This window comes from Zootoca vivipara, chromosome 9 (assembly GCF_963506605.1).
Source record: "Zootoca vivipara chromosome 9, rZooViv1.1, whole genome shotgun sequence".
Classification (NCBI taxonomy): Eukaryota; Metazoa; Chordata; class Lepidosauria; order Squamata; family Lacertidae; genus Zootoca; species Zootoca vivipara.
Genome location: NC_083284.1, coordinates 74,465,781 through 74,483,991, shown reverse-complemented (window position 1 = coordinate 74,483,991; position 18,211 = coordinate 74,465,781). Strand labels below are relative to the sequence as shown.

Here is an 18,211-nt window from a genome sequence, read left to right as displayed (position 1 = left end):
CCAGAAAGCTGTCTGTGGACAAACACCAGCTCCCTTGGCCTGAAAAGCAAGATGAGCACTGCAACCCCATAGTTGCCTTTGACTGGACTTAACCATCCAGGGGTCCTTTACCTTTACCCTTACCTCACCTTACCTTATTTTCCCCTTGATATGTACCCGCTCCGTAACATACATCCCATGATCATGCTGTTAACTCTAACTTCACCAGGGGCTGTTTGACTAATTATTCATAGCCTATCTAAGCATGTGCAATAGTTTTCTAAGTGTACTTCTCCATTTTCCCTCGTGGTTCTGAGCCACCCACAAACCTTCCTAATACGTTTTAAGGCATTATCTTTCGGCTACTCTCAGCAATTTCTTAACTTGACTTATTGCCACGAGCTTCCTCTTTCTTTGCAATGCAAACAGTTACAACAGCAAAGCCTAGTTGTTTCTGCTAAGCTTTTCTTACCTGTTTATCCCACAACTGTAAACTGCCCTGTGATCCTCAGATGAAGGGCACTATATGAATTCAATAAAATAATAATAATAATAATAATAATAATAATAATAATAATAATAATAATCTACAGTAGTAACCAGTGTGATTTCAGCTGTTCCTCTACAGCCATGCTAACCTTTGCACTGCGGTAGATTGCATGAGAACAATGGTTGTTCCAGTGTCTGTTATGGAACCTTCCAAGTCAAAGGAACCCAGGTGGGGCCTAGAGGTTTGTAACCTTGTCTAAATTCGTAAGTCGAAGCAACCCTATCTAAAAATTTGTAAGTAGAAAAAATCCTATCTAAACCGCATCCAAGATGGCGGACGGAGCGCCATTTGTAAGTAGAAAAATTCGTAAGTAGAGTTATTTGTAAGTAGAGGTACCACTGTATATTGTTAAATAATACCATACCACTGCTGTCAGGGGACCACCAGGGGTCAGCAGGGAGCCCAGCAGGATGGTGCAAGGGCTCCAAGATGCTGCTGCTTCAGAGCATCACCCTGAAGGTAGTGTTGAGGCTCTCGCAGCGGAGGAGAGCTCAGGGGATGCTGACGGCTCACAGGAGCAGTGGGGGAAGTCAGAAGTGTCGGACCTGAGCACTGTGGAGGGAGACGTGTCAGAGACCAGAGAACCTGCTCAGCAGTTGAGCAGTTCAGGGAGAAAGGGAACGTCCCTGCCCTTTCACCCCAGGAACGCAGAGGGGGGAAATACTGGGAGCAAAAGCGGAAGCTGAGGGCTCCCAAGTTCCTTTGTTGGCGCCAATCTAGATGAGCGCCACTTTCAGATTCTGACTAGGACTAGACGGTCATGGTCATGATCGCTCTGTCTTGTACATATGTATATAAATAAACTCTGTAAAAAACCAGTTATGGAGTTTGAAGCGCGTTTGAAGGCAACACAGCGCCCTTACAACCGCGTAGTAAAAACTCTGTTTCCAGCTGGCCCTACTGCAGTTGCCATGTCTGGAGGAATCCCATAGGGCTTATCAGACCCTTAAGTTCCCCTACCCGCTTCTTCCTTGGCACATGTGCAGACAGCTTGCCAGGCCATCACAGGAAATGGGAAGCACCTCTCAATCAAGGAACATGAACTGGGAGGGCTGGAGGAGAAGCACACATCTGTTTCGCATTCTCTAGGATACGGCCTAGGATACGGAGTGCCCATGCACACATGCTCCAAGGGAAAATGGAAACAAAGCTCTACTGTGGTCCACAATATACCTCTGCATAAGGCTGTAGCACAAAAAGCAGAACATGTTTTGTCACATGGTTAAATATATTATAGTTTTGATTTATTTATGTTTTTATATAATATTTAAAAATTCAAACAACTAATCATTCAGCAATTTGGAGATTTACTTTTTCATTGCTCTCAAAGATATCATGAACGTAACTATTTTTTAAAAGGGTGATAGGTGTCCCTGTTATTAACTTCTTAAACATAATCACTTATGATTTCACTTATAGGTTAAGTCAATAGCTATGCCAGCACAATAGCAAAACTATGATTTTCTGTTATCATTTAAATGACTTCTATCCCCAGTGTTTAAGATCATAGTTCAAAGTAAAAGTGTCCCTATTAAACACAAAACAAGTTTAACAATTCAAGTGAATCTCCCTTTTAAACACAAGTTGCTTGAGATTGGCTTGCAGGTCTTCATCCCAGGATCCCAGTGTATCCAAGTACATTTGCCGGCAGGTCCACCATTTGCTTTTCTAGAATATGATAGTGTACAGTAAAAAATAGAAATTTATACATTTAAACCAAGCTGTATCTTTACGCATAACAAGTATCTCACAGTTCTGGTTACAGGTAGGTAGCCGTGTTGGTCTGGATCGAAGTAAAATAAAAAAATTCCTTCAGTAGCACCTTAAAGACCAACTAAGTTTTTATTTTGGTATGAGCTTTCGTGTGCATGCACACTTCACTTCTTCAGTATCTGAAGAAGTGTGCATGCACACGAAAGCTCATACCAAAATAAAAACTTAGTTGGTCTTTAAGGTGCTACTGAAGGAATTTTTTAAGTATCTCACACTCATTGTAAAACTAATTAATTTTCTAACTCTGCAGAGTCTAGAGATCTAAAATTAAAGAATAATGAAATAAGCACAAAAACACTCAGTACTCATAAAAAGACAATTAAAGCTCTTTATAATACAAAAGCTGTTACTACTTATGACGGGCCAACTTAGACAGGGGGTGGTATCCAATCTTAGACATACTCAGAGTGGAACCATCAAAATCAATGGACAGGTAACTTAAGTCCATTGATTTCAATAGGCTTACTCAAGAATATGAGATGGATATCACCCAATGTTCCACCCTGCCTTGTTTTGTCTTTTTCCATCAAGGTTGACTGTATTTTATACAAGGTTTACTGGCAAACCTTCTTGCAGTTTTACTAGTAAACATCTAGCAACCCATTTATTGAACACACACCCTTTCCCCCTTTAGAAGACCAAGGTAACACAGAACACTTAAAATAGGGATGAGGAACCAGTGACCTTCCAGGTGTTGTTGGTCCTGATGGCTGGGGGTGGTGAAAGCTGGAGTCCAGCAACATGTGCAGGGTCACATGTTCCCCATGCCTTAACTGAAACACAGAAACACATTATCACAACAATCACTATATAAAAGAAAGACATATTTTAATTTAAAAAACTAAAATAAAAGTTTTGATAATTAAGTTATTCAAATACTGTATATCACCCAGTACGGCTGTCTCATAACTGCAGAGCCATTGCCACGAATGGGCTGTAGCTCAGTGGCAGAGCACATAACTTGCATACAAAAGGTCCTAAATTAAATCCCTGGATCTCTAGGCAGGGCTGGAATAATTTCTTAAATGCTTGGGTTGATTTTTATGACATCCCATCTGACAGTCTAGTTCTGCAGGCAATCAAATCTTCTCACATTCTTATTAAGAATGAAAATACTTCAGAAAGGAAATACAGTGGAACCTCAGTTTTCAAAACATAATCCGTTCCAGAAGTCCGTTCAACTTCCAAAATGTTTGAAAGCCAAGAATCAAAGGGCTGTTGGCAAGGTGAACAGAGAAAAATGAGAAAGGCGCCTCGGAAGCCATTCGACTTTTGAGGCACATTCAAAAATGGAAGCATTCACTTCCAGGTTTTCGCCGTTCGGCTTCTGAAACGTTCGGTGGCCGAGATGTTCAAAAACCAAGATTCCACTGTACATCACATAACTCAAAAGAGGCATGCTTAGATATGTATATCATTACAATGCCTTACCATAAAAGATTTAGCCCAGGAGCGACACAAGCATCACAATACCCATGAACTGGACAAAGAGCACCACAGGTGTGAGGAAAGACCATATAGGCCATAAAGAAATGTTAAAACTGGGGAAAGAAAGAGAGAGAAACCTGTAGCATATGTTGCAGGCAGTAGAGCATATCACAGTACAGGCAATTTGAGAATCGGCCAAATCCCAAAGTGAAACAGGTTTCACAGTATATTTGAACTGAGAGACCATGAGAACATTCCTTTACGCATAGTCTCCAGAAAAAGAGGTGTACAATGTGCAGAAGATATCCGCATATATTTGAAACTTATGTCTAAAGTGTCCAGAGTCTTCAAGTCAAAGTTTTGTTATGGCACATAGGACCCTGGCACCCCCAGGAGTGGACTGGCCACCTCCCCCATGCCTTGGGCAGGGAGAGCCCATCTACCTGCTTCCACATGCAGAAGTAGATCTTTGTTTCCTGCATAATTGAGGCAATTCTCAGCCAGCCACACAAGACAGGCAGGCAGCCATTGCATGTTTTCAGAAGAACAAATAAGTGTGTGGTCTGCTATTACTCCTATCTAGGGTTGCCAGACTCAATAGAGGACAGGGCAATTAAAGACACAGAAGTCCTCTATTGAGTCTGGCAACCCTACTCCTATCTGGGGTCCATATGTAACACCTTTCCCTCATCATTTAAAACACAGACTTTTTAGAAGCAATGCAAGCCTGGAAAACTATTATCTCTTACCAACCAACTTACCAAACTGCTGCCGCAATAAAACTAGCAGTCGTTATGGGTATCAGTGCAGGGTAGGTGGCATCATAGTCCTCGATTCCATGATACCACTCAAGATATATTATGCAATAAAAGGCCACAGACAAACTGATAATCAATAAGCAAATGCCGAGTATAAACCACCAGCTGCAAGAGAAAGAGAAAATGTGCTTTAATAATGTTAAAAACAAAAATACATTGAATTTAACATTGCCTCAGATCAGATTATGCTCCAAGCCAGGCCTCTCTTAAGATGCAGGAAGCAACATACCTTATCTGCCTTCTGCTATTGCATCCAAATTTTGCAGTACTCCAACTTCTAACTGGCTCCCTATTGAGAAGAGGTCCTCACTTTCTGTGTGTGGAATTCTTAGACACGGGGCTTCATTAATCAACAAAGTTGGCAGGCAGCACTGATTGCTCAGTCATTGTACGACAGGAGAGAAAGCAGAACAGGAGATGGGAAGGAAGGCTAGCTAGGGAATGGAAATTCTTAATAGGTTATCTGACTACTTTTTGCTAAGACACCCTTGTCTGCTCATGCAGAACTAAAAGCAATGCTGGGATTTATCCTGACAGTGTAGGGGAGCCGTAAACAGAAAATGGTAAATTTCAATCACAAACCCTTTAAAGTAAGCAAAGGGTGCCAGATGCGGAGAAGCTCTCCTAAAATATAAACTCCACCCGTGTTAGATGCTAGGACACATTTCTACATAAAACAGTGCTGGTTTCATCTGGGTGTCTTACTGTATAAATAGAAAGGTATATGGGATGGGGGTTGAAGTATAGAGGGTATCTGATCTGAGAAAGCTGCACCAAAATTACTCCATATTTCTTTTATCAGATCAGAATAGAAGAAGACAATGAGGAAATGCCATTTTCACTTGCTGCCGTCCTCAGCAACTAAGATGGATCCCTCCTCCCCCTCACACAGATGTTTCAAGTGTTTTAAATTATATTTCTTACTGTTATGTTCTACTGATTAATCTACAATGAAGTTTAGGGAGAATCCAACTGAGTTTGTACTGTAAATACCTTTGTGTAACTTCTACTTGTAAACCCTCCACCCAAAAAACCCACAACCTCTTCTCCTTACCTTTCTTGCTGAATAATCTCTTTAACAATTTTAAAAAATTCAATGTAGTATGTAGTAGCTATTGATGCCAATATCCAGAATGCAGAGTGAATGTTAAGTCTGAGAAGCGGCTTCTCCTTCTTCTCTATGCTGGTAGTTTCAACTGTAAATAAAACCACCATTATGTTGCAGACGTCATTAAACGAGACACCATCTTATGCAAATAAAACATGCACACCAGGTTTCTAAATCATTCTTTGTTGCAGTGCAAATGTCTATCACCTCATCCCAGGGGGCCTTGAAATGCTCTGCTCATCTTAATCATAGGCATTTGGCAGCAGGGTGTTCTATTTACCGGTGTCCTGGTGCAGGCAAAGTAGGGTGTGCACTCAGTGGAATAATCTACATGGCTTGGGGACAAAAGTGGTAGTGGGTACCACTAAGTCATGTGGCAGAGGGACCTACCTGTGGAAAGGAAGGCGCAAAAAGGTGGGGGTTGAGTAACCCCTTCCTCCTTTCCCACACCACTGCAGCCATTAGTTTATCACAAGTTTCCACTTGTCATAACATATTGTTGGCAATATACTTTGCTGGCCGTCTGAAATACAGCAGAAACTATTATATGACAAGAAGTTAAGCCAATATATTACCACATATTTTCAGTGTAATAAATAAATCCATAAGTACACGGATGGCTTTGAATGTTCAGTAACCTCTAAGGTCTAAGGGGTTAACTGTAGTTTGGGGTATCCTGGATCCAACAGGAGGCTCAGGAGGCTTTTGTGGCTAGGAGTACAGTCCTAGCTTTAACTGGTCCAAAATGCAGCGGCCAGATTGCTGGCTAGGGGTTCCATTTAGAACTCATATAACTCCTCTTTTAAAACAGCTGCATTAGTTGCCTGTAAGTTTCCAGGCTCAATTCAAGGGATTTGGTTTTAAATCCCTAAGTGACTTTGGCCACAGATACCTGAAAAAAACACCTCCTTCCCTACAAGACCATTTAGGCATTAAGAGAAGCAGAGTGGACCCTCTTGGCAGTTCCACTGCCCTCAGAAGTATGGGGTAGTGGGCCTGGGAGAGGACATTCTCTGGGCAGCCCCAAAGTTGTGGAATTCCCTTTCCACAGCTGGCATCTTCATTACACAGTATGCTGAAGGCACAGACCTGTCCTATGGCCTTTGACGGTCGACAGGACTGACCCAAGACACTGGCAACTGAGGAAGACCCAAATGGCTTCTCACTCCCTGTCAGGGAAGAAGGGATGAGTGAAGATCTACATCAGGAACAAGGGGGCCAGAAAAATCAACATCAGGGTCTGCTGCCCCTGGGGATCCTGCTGCCTGAGGCAGTTGTCTCACTTGGCCTCATGGGTGGGCCAGCCCTAATGGTTAAGATACGTATTTTAAGACCCACCCTATTATCGAACTGCCAACCTAGCAGTTCGAAAGCACATCAAAGTGCAAGTAGATAAATAGGTACCACTCCGGCGGGAAGGTAAACGGTGTTTCCGTGAGCTGCTCTGGTTCGCCAGAAGCGGCTTTCTCATGCTGGCTACATGACCTGGAAGCTGTACGCCGGCTCCCTCGGCCAATAACACGATGAGCGCCGCAACCCCAAAGTCGGTCACGACTGGAACTAATGGTCAGGGATCCCTTTACCTTTACCTATTATTTTGACTTAACCTGCTGGCCGACCTGCCCTATGCTATGATGAAGGGTGAGTAATATATCAGAAAAAGGACAAAAGCCATTCACTTCTAGAGCTGGGCCCAGGCATGTGACCTCCTTTACCAGATCAGGGAACCCCTTCAGGAGGGGCTGCCTCCCAGCAGTCTTCAGGTTGGACTGGATGGCCCTTGTGGTTTCTTCCAACTCTATGATTCTATGATTCTATTCTATGATTCAACACTTCCACTCAGCACAACTCCTTGCCATGGTGATAGCTAGCCAAACCTCACCTTTCATCCCCTGCTTGGAGCTGGGAGATAAAAGCAAAGGTATCCCTCGTGAACACATTGAGCTATGAAGCTACGGAGGGTGATCCTCACCCAAGGAACAGGAGATAAAACGGAAGCATAGCGAACAGCAGAAGTGACCTGAGAAGGGTCTCCACTGCCCAGTGCAGAAGCAAGTCCTCTGAAAGGGACGCTGGAACAGGGTGGTAGATGGCAGGGCCATTTCAAGCAGGAGCTCCAGCCGCAACTCAACCCTGGGTTGGCAGCACTCTGCCCTTTGCTAAACAATCCTAGCTTTCCTCTTTGGCTCTGATGGCAATGGCCGGTGCTGGGTGGCAGAGTGTGCTGGTCCTCCAAGACGTACCCTCGGCGCACCAGTGAAGGGCCACCACCACTGACCATCACTCAAACCAGCCCCTTAGCCTTCCTCAACCACCACCACCACCACCCCGAAGCCAGAAATGAAGGCAGGGTATGCCTAGCGAGGCTAAAACGCCTCTTCCAAGCCCAGCTCGGAAGGTCCTCAAAACTGTGCCTCAATGCATTTCATGCGCAGGTCCTGTTCCATGGCCTTAGATCAGGCATCCCCAAACTGCAGCCCTCCAGATGTTTTGGCCTACAACTCCCATGATCCCTAGCTAACAGGACCAGTGGTTGGGGAAGATGGGAATTGTAGTCCAAAACATCTGGAGGGCCGAAGTTTGGGGGTGCCTGGCTTAGATAAAGGTAAAGAGACCCCTGAGTGTTAGAGACCCAGTCATGAACGACTCTGGGGTTGCAGTGCTTATCTCGCTTTACTGGCCGAGGGAGCTGCCGTTTGTCCGCAGACAGTTTTTCCGGGTCATGTGGCCAGCAGGACTAAGCCGCTTCTGGTGAAACCAGAGCAGCACATGGAAACACTGTTTACCTTCCCGCTGTAAAGTTAAAGGGGCCCCTGACCGTCAGGTCCAGTCGTGTCCGACTCTGGGGTTGCGGCGCTCATCTCGCTCTATAGGCCAAGGGAGCCAGCGTTTGTCCGCAGACAGCTTCCGGGTCATGGGGCCAGCATGACAAAGCCGCTTCTGGCAAACCAGAGCAGCACATGGAAACGCCGTTTACCATCCCGCTGTAGCAGTACCTATTTATCTACTTGCACTTTGACGTTCTTTCGAACTGCTAGGTTGGCAGGAGCAGGGACTGAGCAACAGGAGCTCACCCCTTTGCGGGGAATTGAACCACTGACCTTCTGATCGGCAAGCCCTACGTGTCCCTGGCCTTATGCACACTTAAATGCACCTACCTGACCTCCCAAAAAGCCCTCTATGGCTTGGGCCCGAGCTGCCTGAAATACTGCATGCCCTCATAGGAACCTGCCAGGCATAGCTGCCAAGTTTTCCCTTTTCTCGCGAGGAAGCCTATTCAGCATAAGGGAAAATCCCTTAAAAAAAGGGATAACTTGGCAGCTATGCTGCCAGGGCTGAGAGATCTTCTCTCAGTCCCGCCACCCTTGGTGGGGGAAAGGGAAAGGGCCTCCTCAGGGGCGGCTGCCACCCAGGCAACTTTGGAACTCCCTGCCTGGAAAAGCTGGATGGCTCCCTCCTTGGCTGCTTTCTTATCCCAACAGGTTCTGGGGAACTGACTGCTTTTATCAAAAGTCGCTTGTGCCCTGCCATTTTTATTACTGCAGTTATTTGTATGGCCTGAACAGCACACCCACATATATAGTTTTGATTCTATCGGCGTATAACTGTTTTTGTTTCTTTGTAATGAAAGCTAGTTCCCCACCCCCGAGGTTTTAGCTGTTCCGAGTTTTATCCTGGGTTCCTTTCAGGGCAAATGGCGGGGTTTGAATAATAAATCATAGCTGCCAAGTTTTCCCTTTTCTCGCGAGGAAGCCTATTCAGCATAAGGGAAAATCCCTTTAAAAAAGGGATAACTTGGCAGCTATGAATAAATGCATAGCAATAATTTCAGGTGCTTAGCTCGCGCACAGGCGCATTTTACCCAAGGCCGGTCCGAAAGCGGCCGCCCGGCCTGCCGCTCCTCCCAGGCGGCCTTCCTTCCTTCGTAAGCGGGGAGACCTACCGGCCTCGCCTGGGCCCGTTTGCCGCTGCTGCTGCTCCTCCTGCCCCCCAAGATGCCGCCTCAGCCTCAGCCGCGGATCCCGCTCCTCCTCCTGCTCCTCCATCTTGGGGGCCGCGGAAGTGACCCGAGCCGAGCAGGAAGGGAGGGAGGCTGGATCGCAGCGGCGGGGAGCGGCGGCCCGCTTTGCCCGGGATCCACCCGCTTCTCCGCCATCCCTCCGGCCGGGCGAGAGGAAGTTCCCCTCGGGGAAGCCGGGGCGCCGGCGCAGCCGCAGGAAATCGGGTCCTTCGCGCCCTCGGTGGAGTCAGAAAACACTTAATCCCTCAAAAAAAAAAAGGACCCCACAAATATTCCCCTTCGGTTCACGCGAAGGTGGAAAAGTGAAAAATCCGCATTGCCGCTTCGGAATGTGCAAAAGTTAAAAGGCTGAAACGGATCGAGGCTTTCTAAGAATAATCTTTCTAAGCTAAAGCTGCTGCTTCGTGGCCTTTTCTATCCTGCAGTTCGAGGCAGCGTTTCTTAATATATAATTTTTATATTAAAAAATTCTGTTCTACAATTTAAAATACTTAAGATATCAATGACTTCCCTCCTGTTTCCATGGTTCATTTTACATATCATAAATCCCTGCATATTTTACAAAAAAAACACTATACCATTTGGTATTCCATTATTGCATCCATCAAAACTTATTTACACTGTTGAATTTATCTTAATGCGTCCAGTGTTTTCAGCTGTACACAACTATTTCCCATATATGCAATAGAAGTTTTCCAATCTTCTTTAAATGTACGTTCTTCTTGTTCTCTTATTCTATGTTAAGTCTGCAAGTTGTGCATATTATTTCAACTTAACTTCCTATTCTTCTTTGGCTGGGACCTCGCTCGTTTTCCATTTTTGGGCTAACAAAACACGGGCCACAGTAGTAACATAAATAAATATCCTTTTTTGACATCCTGGGAATTTCAGTCTGAATTATCCCCAATTGGTTTGTTTCTTTTTGGAGGGGGAATACTTTTTGTTGTGTTGTGGGGTTCGTGATTTCAGCTCTCTTGACATAATATGCTGGAGACAGTTCTCCAGTAACACTTCTTTATTAAAGCAAACAAGACTGAGCTCTGAGGAGAGGAAAGCTACATTTATAGGGACAGGGGACTATCTAGAAAGGGAAACATTTTGAAGGGAACAATATCAGACAATCACAGTGCTGCCTTTTGGAGGAAACCAATAAGACAGAGGATCCAAATACTGCAGCTTAAATGAACCAATAGTAGCTGTACCTTCTGGAACCAAAAGGCAGTTACTTAACCCTAAAGCACATACAGTACAGACAATAGTACAGTGGAACCTCGGTTTATGAATTTTCGGTTTATGAACACCGTGGACCCATCTGGAACGGATTAATTCTTTTTTTTTTTTTTTTGACTTTTAAAAATTAAACTTTATTGAAAATCTGTTTAAAAAAAAATACAAACGTAAAAACTCTTACAAAGTACAGCTCATAATAGAAAATAAATCTTAGATTAACAATAACCACAAATTAGATTAGCTTAATTTCCATCCCTCCTACTTGACTTCCCCTCATCTCTCTCTCAGGTTCCCTAGATGCTGTTTACCATTACTGCTTCCCCATATATCCACCAATATATACCTTAAAGTAATTTATAAATAAAAATATATTAATTATTATCCTAATCATGTTTAAATCAATCTATAATATTCAATACAAGAACTAAAAATGAACCCAGGACTTTACCGTGGGACACTGTTTTTTTATATAGTCCCCAAATTTGACCCAATTGAGTTGAAATTTCTTATTCGAATAACCTCTAATTGAATTCGTCAGGTTGTCCAAATCTAGGTATCCAAGCAACTTTTCCCTCCATTCCTCAATATTAGGTACATCTTTGGTTTTCCAATACGATGCGATCAAAGTTCTTGCCGCTGTCGTAGCGTACAAGAACAATGTCTCGTCTTAATTCATTTTCCATTACTTTCAATGGGAAAGTTCGCTGCAGTTTATGAACAGACTTCCGGAACCAATTACACCCATGCTTCAGTTTATGAACGCTTCAGTTTAAGTACCGTACTCCGCGGACCCATCTGGAACGGATTAATCCACTTTCCATTACTTTCAATGGGAAAGTTCGCTTCAGTTTATGAACGGTTCAGTTTAAGTACCCTGCGGACCGTCTGGAACAGATTAATCCACTTTCCATTACTTTCAATGGGAAAGTTCACTTCAGTTTATGAATGCTTCAGTTTATTAACAGACTTCCGGAACCAATTGTGTTCATAAACAGAGGTACCACTGTAATGCAGATATAAAATCCTTTGACTCAATACACAACACCTTTAAACAATTCTTTCAGTTCATTATGGATCATTTCCCAATCCTCTTTTACCCTTTTTACAAGTCCACCACATATGAAAGGACATTCCCTCCACCTCTATGCATCTCTGGAGAGGCAGCATTTTATCATCGCGCCAACCCTGCGAGGTAGACTAGGCTTTGGGGAGAGCGACAGGTCTGAGATCGCTCAGGAAGCTCAATGGGTGAGCGGGGATTTGAACATGGGTCTCTCTGGGCCCCGCCTGACACTGACCACTATGCTACACTTTGCCAAGCACTTTCTAAAAAAAACTATAGGCTATTTCTGCCAGGAAGTAATGGGTTTATTGGGGCCTTGGTTTGCTGCAGTCGCTTGAATTTTGATTTCCCAGTGCTGGGGACAGAGAGTTTGTTATCGCCAACTTTTGAAGCTTTTGGTGATTGGTCAGTTTTGCCTCGGTCAGTCTTGTATGCCTTAGGTCCATGTCCAGTACAACTCCTGAGTGATTGACATACACATTTTGGATACTGGCAGTTGCTTTGTATACATGTGTGGCTACTGGTCTGTAATGGGCGATGAAGATCGGGGGCGGGGGGGAGCACTGCTTCCTGTCATCTCAGAACATACTGTATTCAATAAACAGACCAAGTGACTGAAAATGATGTTTTTGATTTAACCCCTCTAAGTTGCCTGTTACACTCTGTCGCTTTTTCTCCAACCTCTAGCCATCCCTTTAAGGTGAGAAAGTGAGATCTCCAACTGCTGGGCCAGTTCCAACCTAGCAGCTGTTACTAGGTGGATCATTAGTTCCTTACAGAACACATTTGGGGCACAAATTATCAAGGAATTCCCACTGGTCCTAGACTTAGATCCTAAACTGTGTCTTCTCTCGATCTTTTCAAGAAGTAATGCTGACTTTGCTTTAAAACCTTGAAAACAAATAATGCTGTCACATTTGCTGCCACCACCACCAACACTCTTCTCTTAAATAACCTTCCTTTTATATTCAGAGTTCACCTGTCCATAGAATACAGATTTCAGAAACTGCTTGCTTTATTTTATTTTATTTTATTTTAAATTTTGATGCAACTTTGCATGTAGTTCATCTTGTCTTACCGTGGCTAAGAAACAGAAATAACACTTAGCATTTATATAGCATTTCAGAGTGTTCAAAGTACTTCACACATGCTATGCTGTTCTGCCTATAGTTATCTTTAATCCTGCCATTGCTTTGGGTCAGTAGGCTGTATATGGTATCCCGTTTTATTCTCGCAACAGCGCCGCGAAGGAAAGAGGCTGAGAAAGTGACTAGTCAAAGGTCAGTGAGCTTTGTGGCTGAGCAGGGATTTCAAGTCCAACACACAAGTTGCTACACCACTCTTGACACTCTAATCCTTTAATCCACAGGTTTTCAACCTTGGTGAGTCCACAGCTGCTTTGATCAACAACATTCTTTATGCGGCTACTCTGAGCCTCAGGAGCCCAGTTATGTCACCCCTTGTCTGCAGAGCCGGCAGTCCCTCCTCACCTGTTTTCAAACACCCTCCCTTGTGAAATATTCCATCAGCCTCTTCTCCTCTTCCCTCTCCTTTGAAGTCCTCTGGGCAGCAGCTGCCATCGCCAATGGTCTCTGAGCTACCTTCCCACCCCAAAGAGAGGTGCCTCCTCACACCGCCCCACAGGGGCTTGGGAAGAGGATTCCCCCAGCCTTAGTGACCCAAGGGAGGCTGTAGCCCAGAGGTGAACGTGAAGCCAGCACCTTGCTCACCTTGGAAGGCAGCAGTGAGCGCCACCAGGCCAGCATGGCAGAAAGGCTCCCCTTCAGCATAGAGGAGGGAGGGAAGGAAAGAGGGACAGAGGCCAGAGTTGCCTGTGGCACCCCTGACCATCATTCAAGGCACCCTAGGGTGCCACGGCATACTGGTTGAAAACCACTGCTCAGTGTAATTTTTCTCCTCAAGGCAAGACAATGGTATAAAGCATTATAAAAGGGAAAAAACAGACATTTGTGACTTGGACTACAGAAAGACTGCTTTGGGTAGAACTGGGAATCACAAAGCCGCTATAAGTCACTGAACTTTTAAAAGAAAGGCAAAGGCAACAGCACATGTCAAGGGAAAGCTACATTTTCATAGGGTTTCCCATCCTTTACAACAAATGTGGAGCAAAACTAAAAATGAACAAAGCAATATAGAAAACCACTGAAGATTTGTATTTTGAGGGGAAATTATTATTATTAATTATTATTAAAAGATCTCATTTCTTTTGTTGATTTATTTCAGCATTTCTATCCTGCTTTTCTAAGAAACAGCCAGTGCAAATTGGTAACCAGAACAGATGGTTTAAGATGCATGCTTTGATCTTCCTGATCAAGCATCCCAACATCAGCATGTTGGACCAACTGAGTTTCCAAACTCTCTCCAAAAGCTGCCCAAGTGCATTACAGTAATCTAATATGGTGCTGACCAGGTCATGAATGATTGCGGCTAGGAATGATTTATCAAGGTGCTCATGCACCAACCAAAGCTGGCAAAAGATTATGACCATACAGGAGCAAGGCTGAATCCTGAAGAACCCCCAAACTGCAAACTTGCTTTTTAAAGGGCCTGTGTAGATACACGAATCCTGGGTTGCCTGGCAATGCTTCCAATTTACCTGGATTAAGCTTCAGTTTTCTCTCTCATCCACTCCAAAACTCCCACCAGTTAAGAACTTCTACTGCATCCCTGTGATCAAAATACAGAAACAAGAAACAGGGTTATCCACACTTCCTTTTGTACTGTGTTTATAGTATTATAAACTCATATTATTTACTGTTCATTTAGAAATAGAACCTTGTTACTCAGTTGAACTTGATCCCAAAAGACCCTCTAGAAACAAGATTAAAGGTAAAGGTAAAGGTTCCCCTGACCATCAGGTCCAGTCGCGTCCGACTCTGGGGTTGGGGCGCTCATCTCGCTCTATAGGCCAAGGGAGCCGGCGTTTGTCCGCAGACAGCTTCCGGGTCATGTGGCCAGCATGACAAAGATGCTTCTGGCGAACCAGAGCAGCACACGGAAACGCTGTTTACCTTCCCGCTGGAGCGGTCCCTATTTATCTACTTGCACTTTGATGTGCTTTCAAACTGCTAGGTGGGCAGGAGCAGGGACCGAACAATGGGAGCTCACCCCGTTGCAGGGATTCGAACCGCCAACCTTCTGATGAGCAAGCCCTAGACTCTGTGGTTTAACCCACAGCGCCACCTGGGTCCCAGAAACAAGATTAGGACATTCTAAACCAACTAACTCTATGTGAATTGACTGGGTAGTCAGGTGGTTCCCTTTCCAAATGATAGAAAAAACTTGCATGAGGAGGGATGCCTTTCACAAAAAGAGAATCTGTTTTGAAAGACAAATGCCACCCCTGATAAGAGCTCTGTGGTGACGATTATTACATTGCTCTAGCATCTGTACATGTTGATGCAGAAGCAACGTCAAGAGTTCAGTAGGTGCCAAGGAATCAAATTTTAGATGGGATCAGAAGTGGTGCCAAGTCCAAGGCAGGCAAGCATGAACCTCTAAGCACAGCAAACACACGAAGAGCCAGAAATGGACAGTTTAATCCAAGGCATGCTGGAAATCAGGTTCTGTAAGAAGGGGGAGGGGGTTAGAGGATGCACATAGTTTGGCCCTGCAAGTCAGAGGATTCTCTTAAGTTGTTCAGTCACAGTGTGGTTTGCATGGTTGCCTCCCCTCCATTTTCTCTTTACAACAACCCTGTGAGATAGGTTGGGTTGAGAGACATTGATTGCCTCAAGGTCACCCAATGAGCTTCATGGCTGAGTGGGGATTCAAACCCTGATTCCCCAGGTCATTGTCCAGCACACTAACCATTGCACCACACTGGCTCTCGGTTATATTTTGGGTAGACTTCAAAGGAACTGGGCCTTTAGACAGGGAGCTTAGTCTTCCTCACACCTCAAAAGGTCTCAAAAGAGTTCAGGCCAGTTCCACAAGGCTAACCTTGCCCCACTCCCTGGGGCACATCTAGCTGATTCAGAACTAAACATGTGTAATATCTACCTAGCTCGTAGGGAAGAATAGCATTCACCAGAAGCAGTAGCTTGGCTTGGAAAGCCCCATCCACCTGCCTCCCCTCTCCCTCTCCAGAATATTCACAGTTCAGATCTACTGTGGAAAGTTCACTCACCCATGTCTTTCCTCCAAAATGGTTCTCATGGTCGTGGTTGCTGCTTCTCTGTGGAAGGTGGAGTCCATTTGTTTGCACACCTGGCTGGAGAAAGGTAGCTCAGACTACAGCTGGGTTTTTTAAAGGAAAAATGCAAGCGGCAAGTGCATCATGCCTGATTAGTTGCAGATCAAGTGGAGGGGCAGGCAGGGTATTTATTTATTTATCACATTTAAGGTAAAGGTAAAGGGACCCCTGACCATTAGGTCCAGTCGTGACCGACTCTGGGGTTGCGCGCTCATCTCGCATTATTGTCCGAGGGAGCCGGCGTACAGCTTCCAGGTCATGTGGCCAGCATGACAAAGCCGCTTCTGGCGAACCAGAGCAGCACATGGAAACGCCATTTACCTTCCCGCTGTAGCGGTTCCTATTTATCTACTTGCATTTTGACGTGCTTTCGAACTGCTAGGTTGGCAGGAGCTGGGACCGAGCAACGGGAGCTCACCCCGTCACAGGGATTCGAACCGCCAACCTTCTGATCAGCAAGCCCTAGGCTCAGTGGTTTAACCCACAGCGCCCACCTTTTAATCCAAGGAGCTCAAGGTGGTGTACATGGTTCTCCCCCCTCCTTTAATCTCCACAACAGCCCTGTGAGAGAGGCTAGGCAGAGAGGCAGCGACAGGCCTCCATGGGCCCTCAGGGAGCTTCATGGCCAAGTGGGGATTTGAACCCTGGTCTTTCCCAGGTCCTAGCCAAACTCGCGAAACATAAAATGGAAGAATGGTATAAAGAGGTGTGGGGTATAGCTATTAATGAGAAATTTGCACGTTACAATAGAATGGTCTCCGGGGTGGAATGCACATTTTTATTTATTTTTATTTATTATTATGACTTTGTCCAAAAACAACAACAACTCACTAACCGTCACAGCACACTGGTAAGTTGAGGTCACACAGCCCACACTTTCAAACCAAGGGAGACCGGCAACTCATGACTGATGCCTCCTGCATTGTTTTTGCAGCATTAGCAGCGCCAGAGTGACCTCTCTAAGGTGCAAGCTTAGGTAGTGTTTCTGGAGGTCCTGGGCTGCCCAGACGACAGGACCCCACTCTTGTCCTTGCTGATGTGGTCCAAAAGGAAAGCAGAGCAATACATTGGCACCAGTTTGGCTGCAGGTTTTGCCAGAAGGAGGCACACAAGACGCCACCCAAACGACTTTGGGACTCCTCCCAAGATTTGTGTAGGGTTTACTCCTTGGCCTTTTCTTCTTCCAAGATGTCCCTCAGGGTAACCGGTAAGCGGACAATATGGTGGACAATATTTGGGAGAAATGTCATCTGAACTGCCAGAAATAAAAGAATGGGTGAATTATGTCAATGCCGTAGGAAAAGGCAACTGCAGACGCACCCCTGGTCTGAATCAGAATGTAAAAGTGAAAGACTAATACTGTACCAGTCATTGCTGCAAGATGAAGACTGAATGGCAGATACAGACCACCCAGGGAAGTCACCACCAGCACTCGCCTCCAAAAGGCATAAGTTCTGCAAAACATAAAACAGAAAGGTTGTTAGAAATTGGCAAATTTCAAAAAATATTGGATGGACCGTGTCCAGCCTTGTCTGAAGGAATCTCATGGGGCCTACTCCTTCATTTCCCCCTCCATCAGAAGAAAGCGGGGGGAACAAACCCTTGGGATCACTGGTAGTCTCTTCTCTAGACAAATTTGTGGAGGACAAGAAGGATGGAGTTGGTTATGTTTAGCCTGGAAAAGAGGAGACTGAGACATCTTCAAATATCTCAAGGGCTGTCGCATGGAAGATGGGGCAAGCTTGTTGTCCCCTCCACTGGCATGTAGGACTCAAACCAATGGCTTCAAGTTACAAGAAAGGAGATTCCAACTAAACATCAGGAAGAATTTTCTGGCGGTAAGAGCTCTTTGACAGTGGAACTGACTCTCTTGGGAAGTGATGGACTTCCATTCCTTGAATGTTTTTAAGAAGAGATTGGATGGCCATTTGTCATGGATGCTTTAGTTGAGATTGCTGCATTGCAGGGGGTTGGACTTAGACCCTCATTGTCCCTTCCAGCTCTACAATTCTATGACTCTGTGAG

The 18,211-nt window shown here is 44.9% G+C and overlaps 1 protein-coding gene across 2 annotated transcripts; it reads right to left on the bottom strand.

Annotated features, from left to right (window-relative positions):
- Positions 1 to 1,780: 1,780 nt before the first annotated feature.
- Positions 1,781 to 9,876, bottom strand: TMEM128 (transmembrane protein 128). 2 transcript variants are annotated; one of them, XM_035114024.2, is made up of 5 exons: positions 9,519 to 9,876; positions 5,603 to 5,744; positions 4,492 to 4,653; positions 3,734 to 3,843; positions 1,781 to 2,197 (listed from the first exon to the last, which is right to left on the bottom strand). In XM_035114024.2, the coding sequence occupies exons 1-4, from the start codon at positions 9,700 to 9,702 to the stop codon at positions 3,744 to 3,746; spliced, it is 588 nt and encodes a 195-aa protein (XP_034969915.1). In that variant the 5' UTR covers positions 9,703 to 9,876; the 3' UTR covers positions 1,781 to 2,197; positions 3,734 to 3,743. The 2 variants fall into 2 exon arrangements, with proteins under 2 accessions (XP_034969915.1, XP_034969917.1); XM_035114026.2 differs by having other exon boundaries at positions 9,600 to 9,829.
- Between the last annotated feature and the right edge of the window lie 8,335 nt (positions 9,877 to 18,211).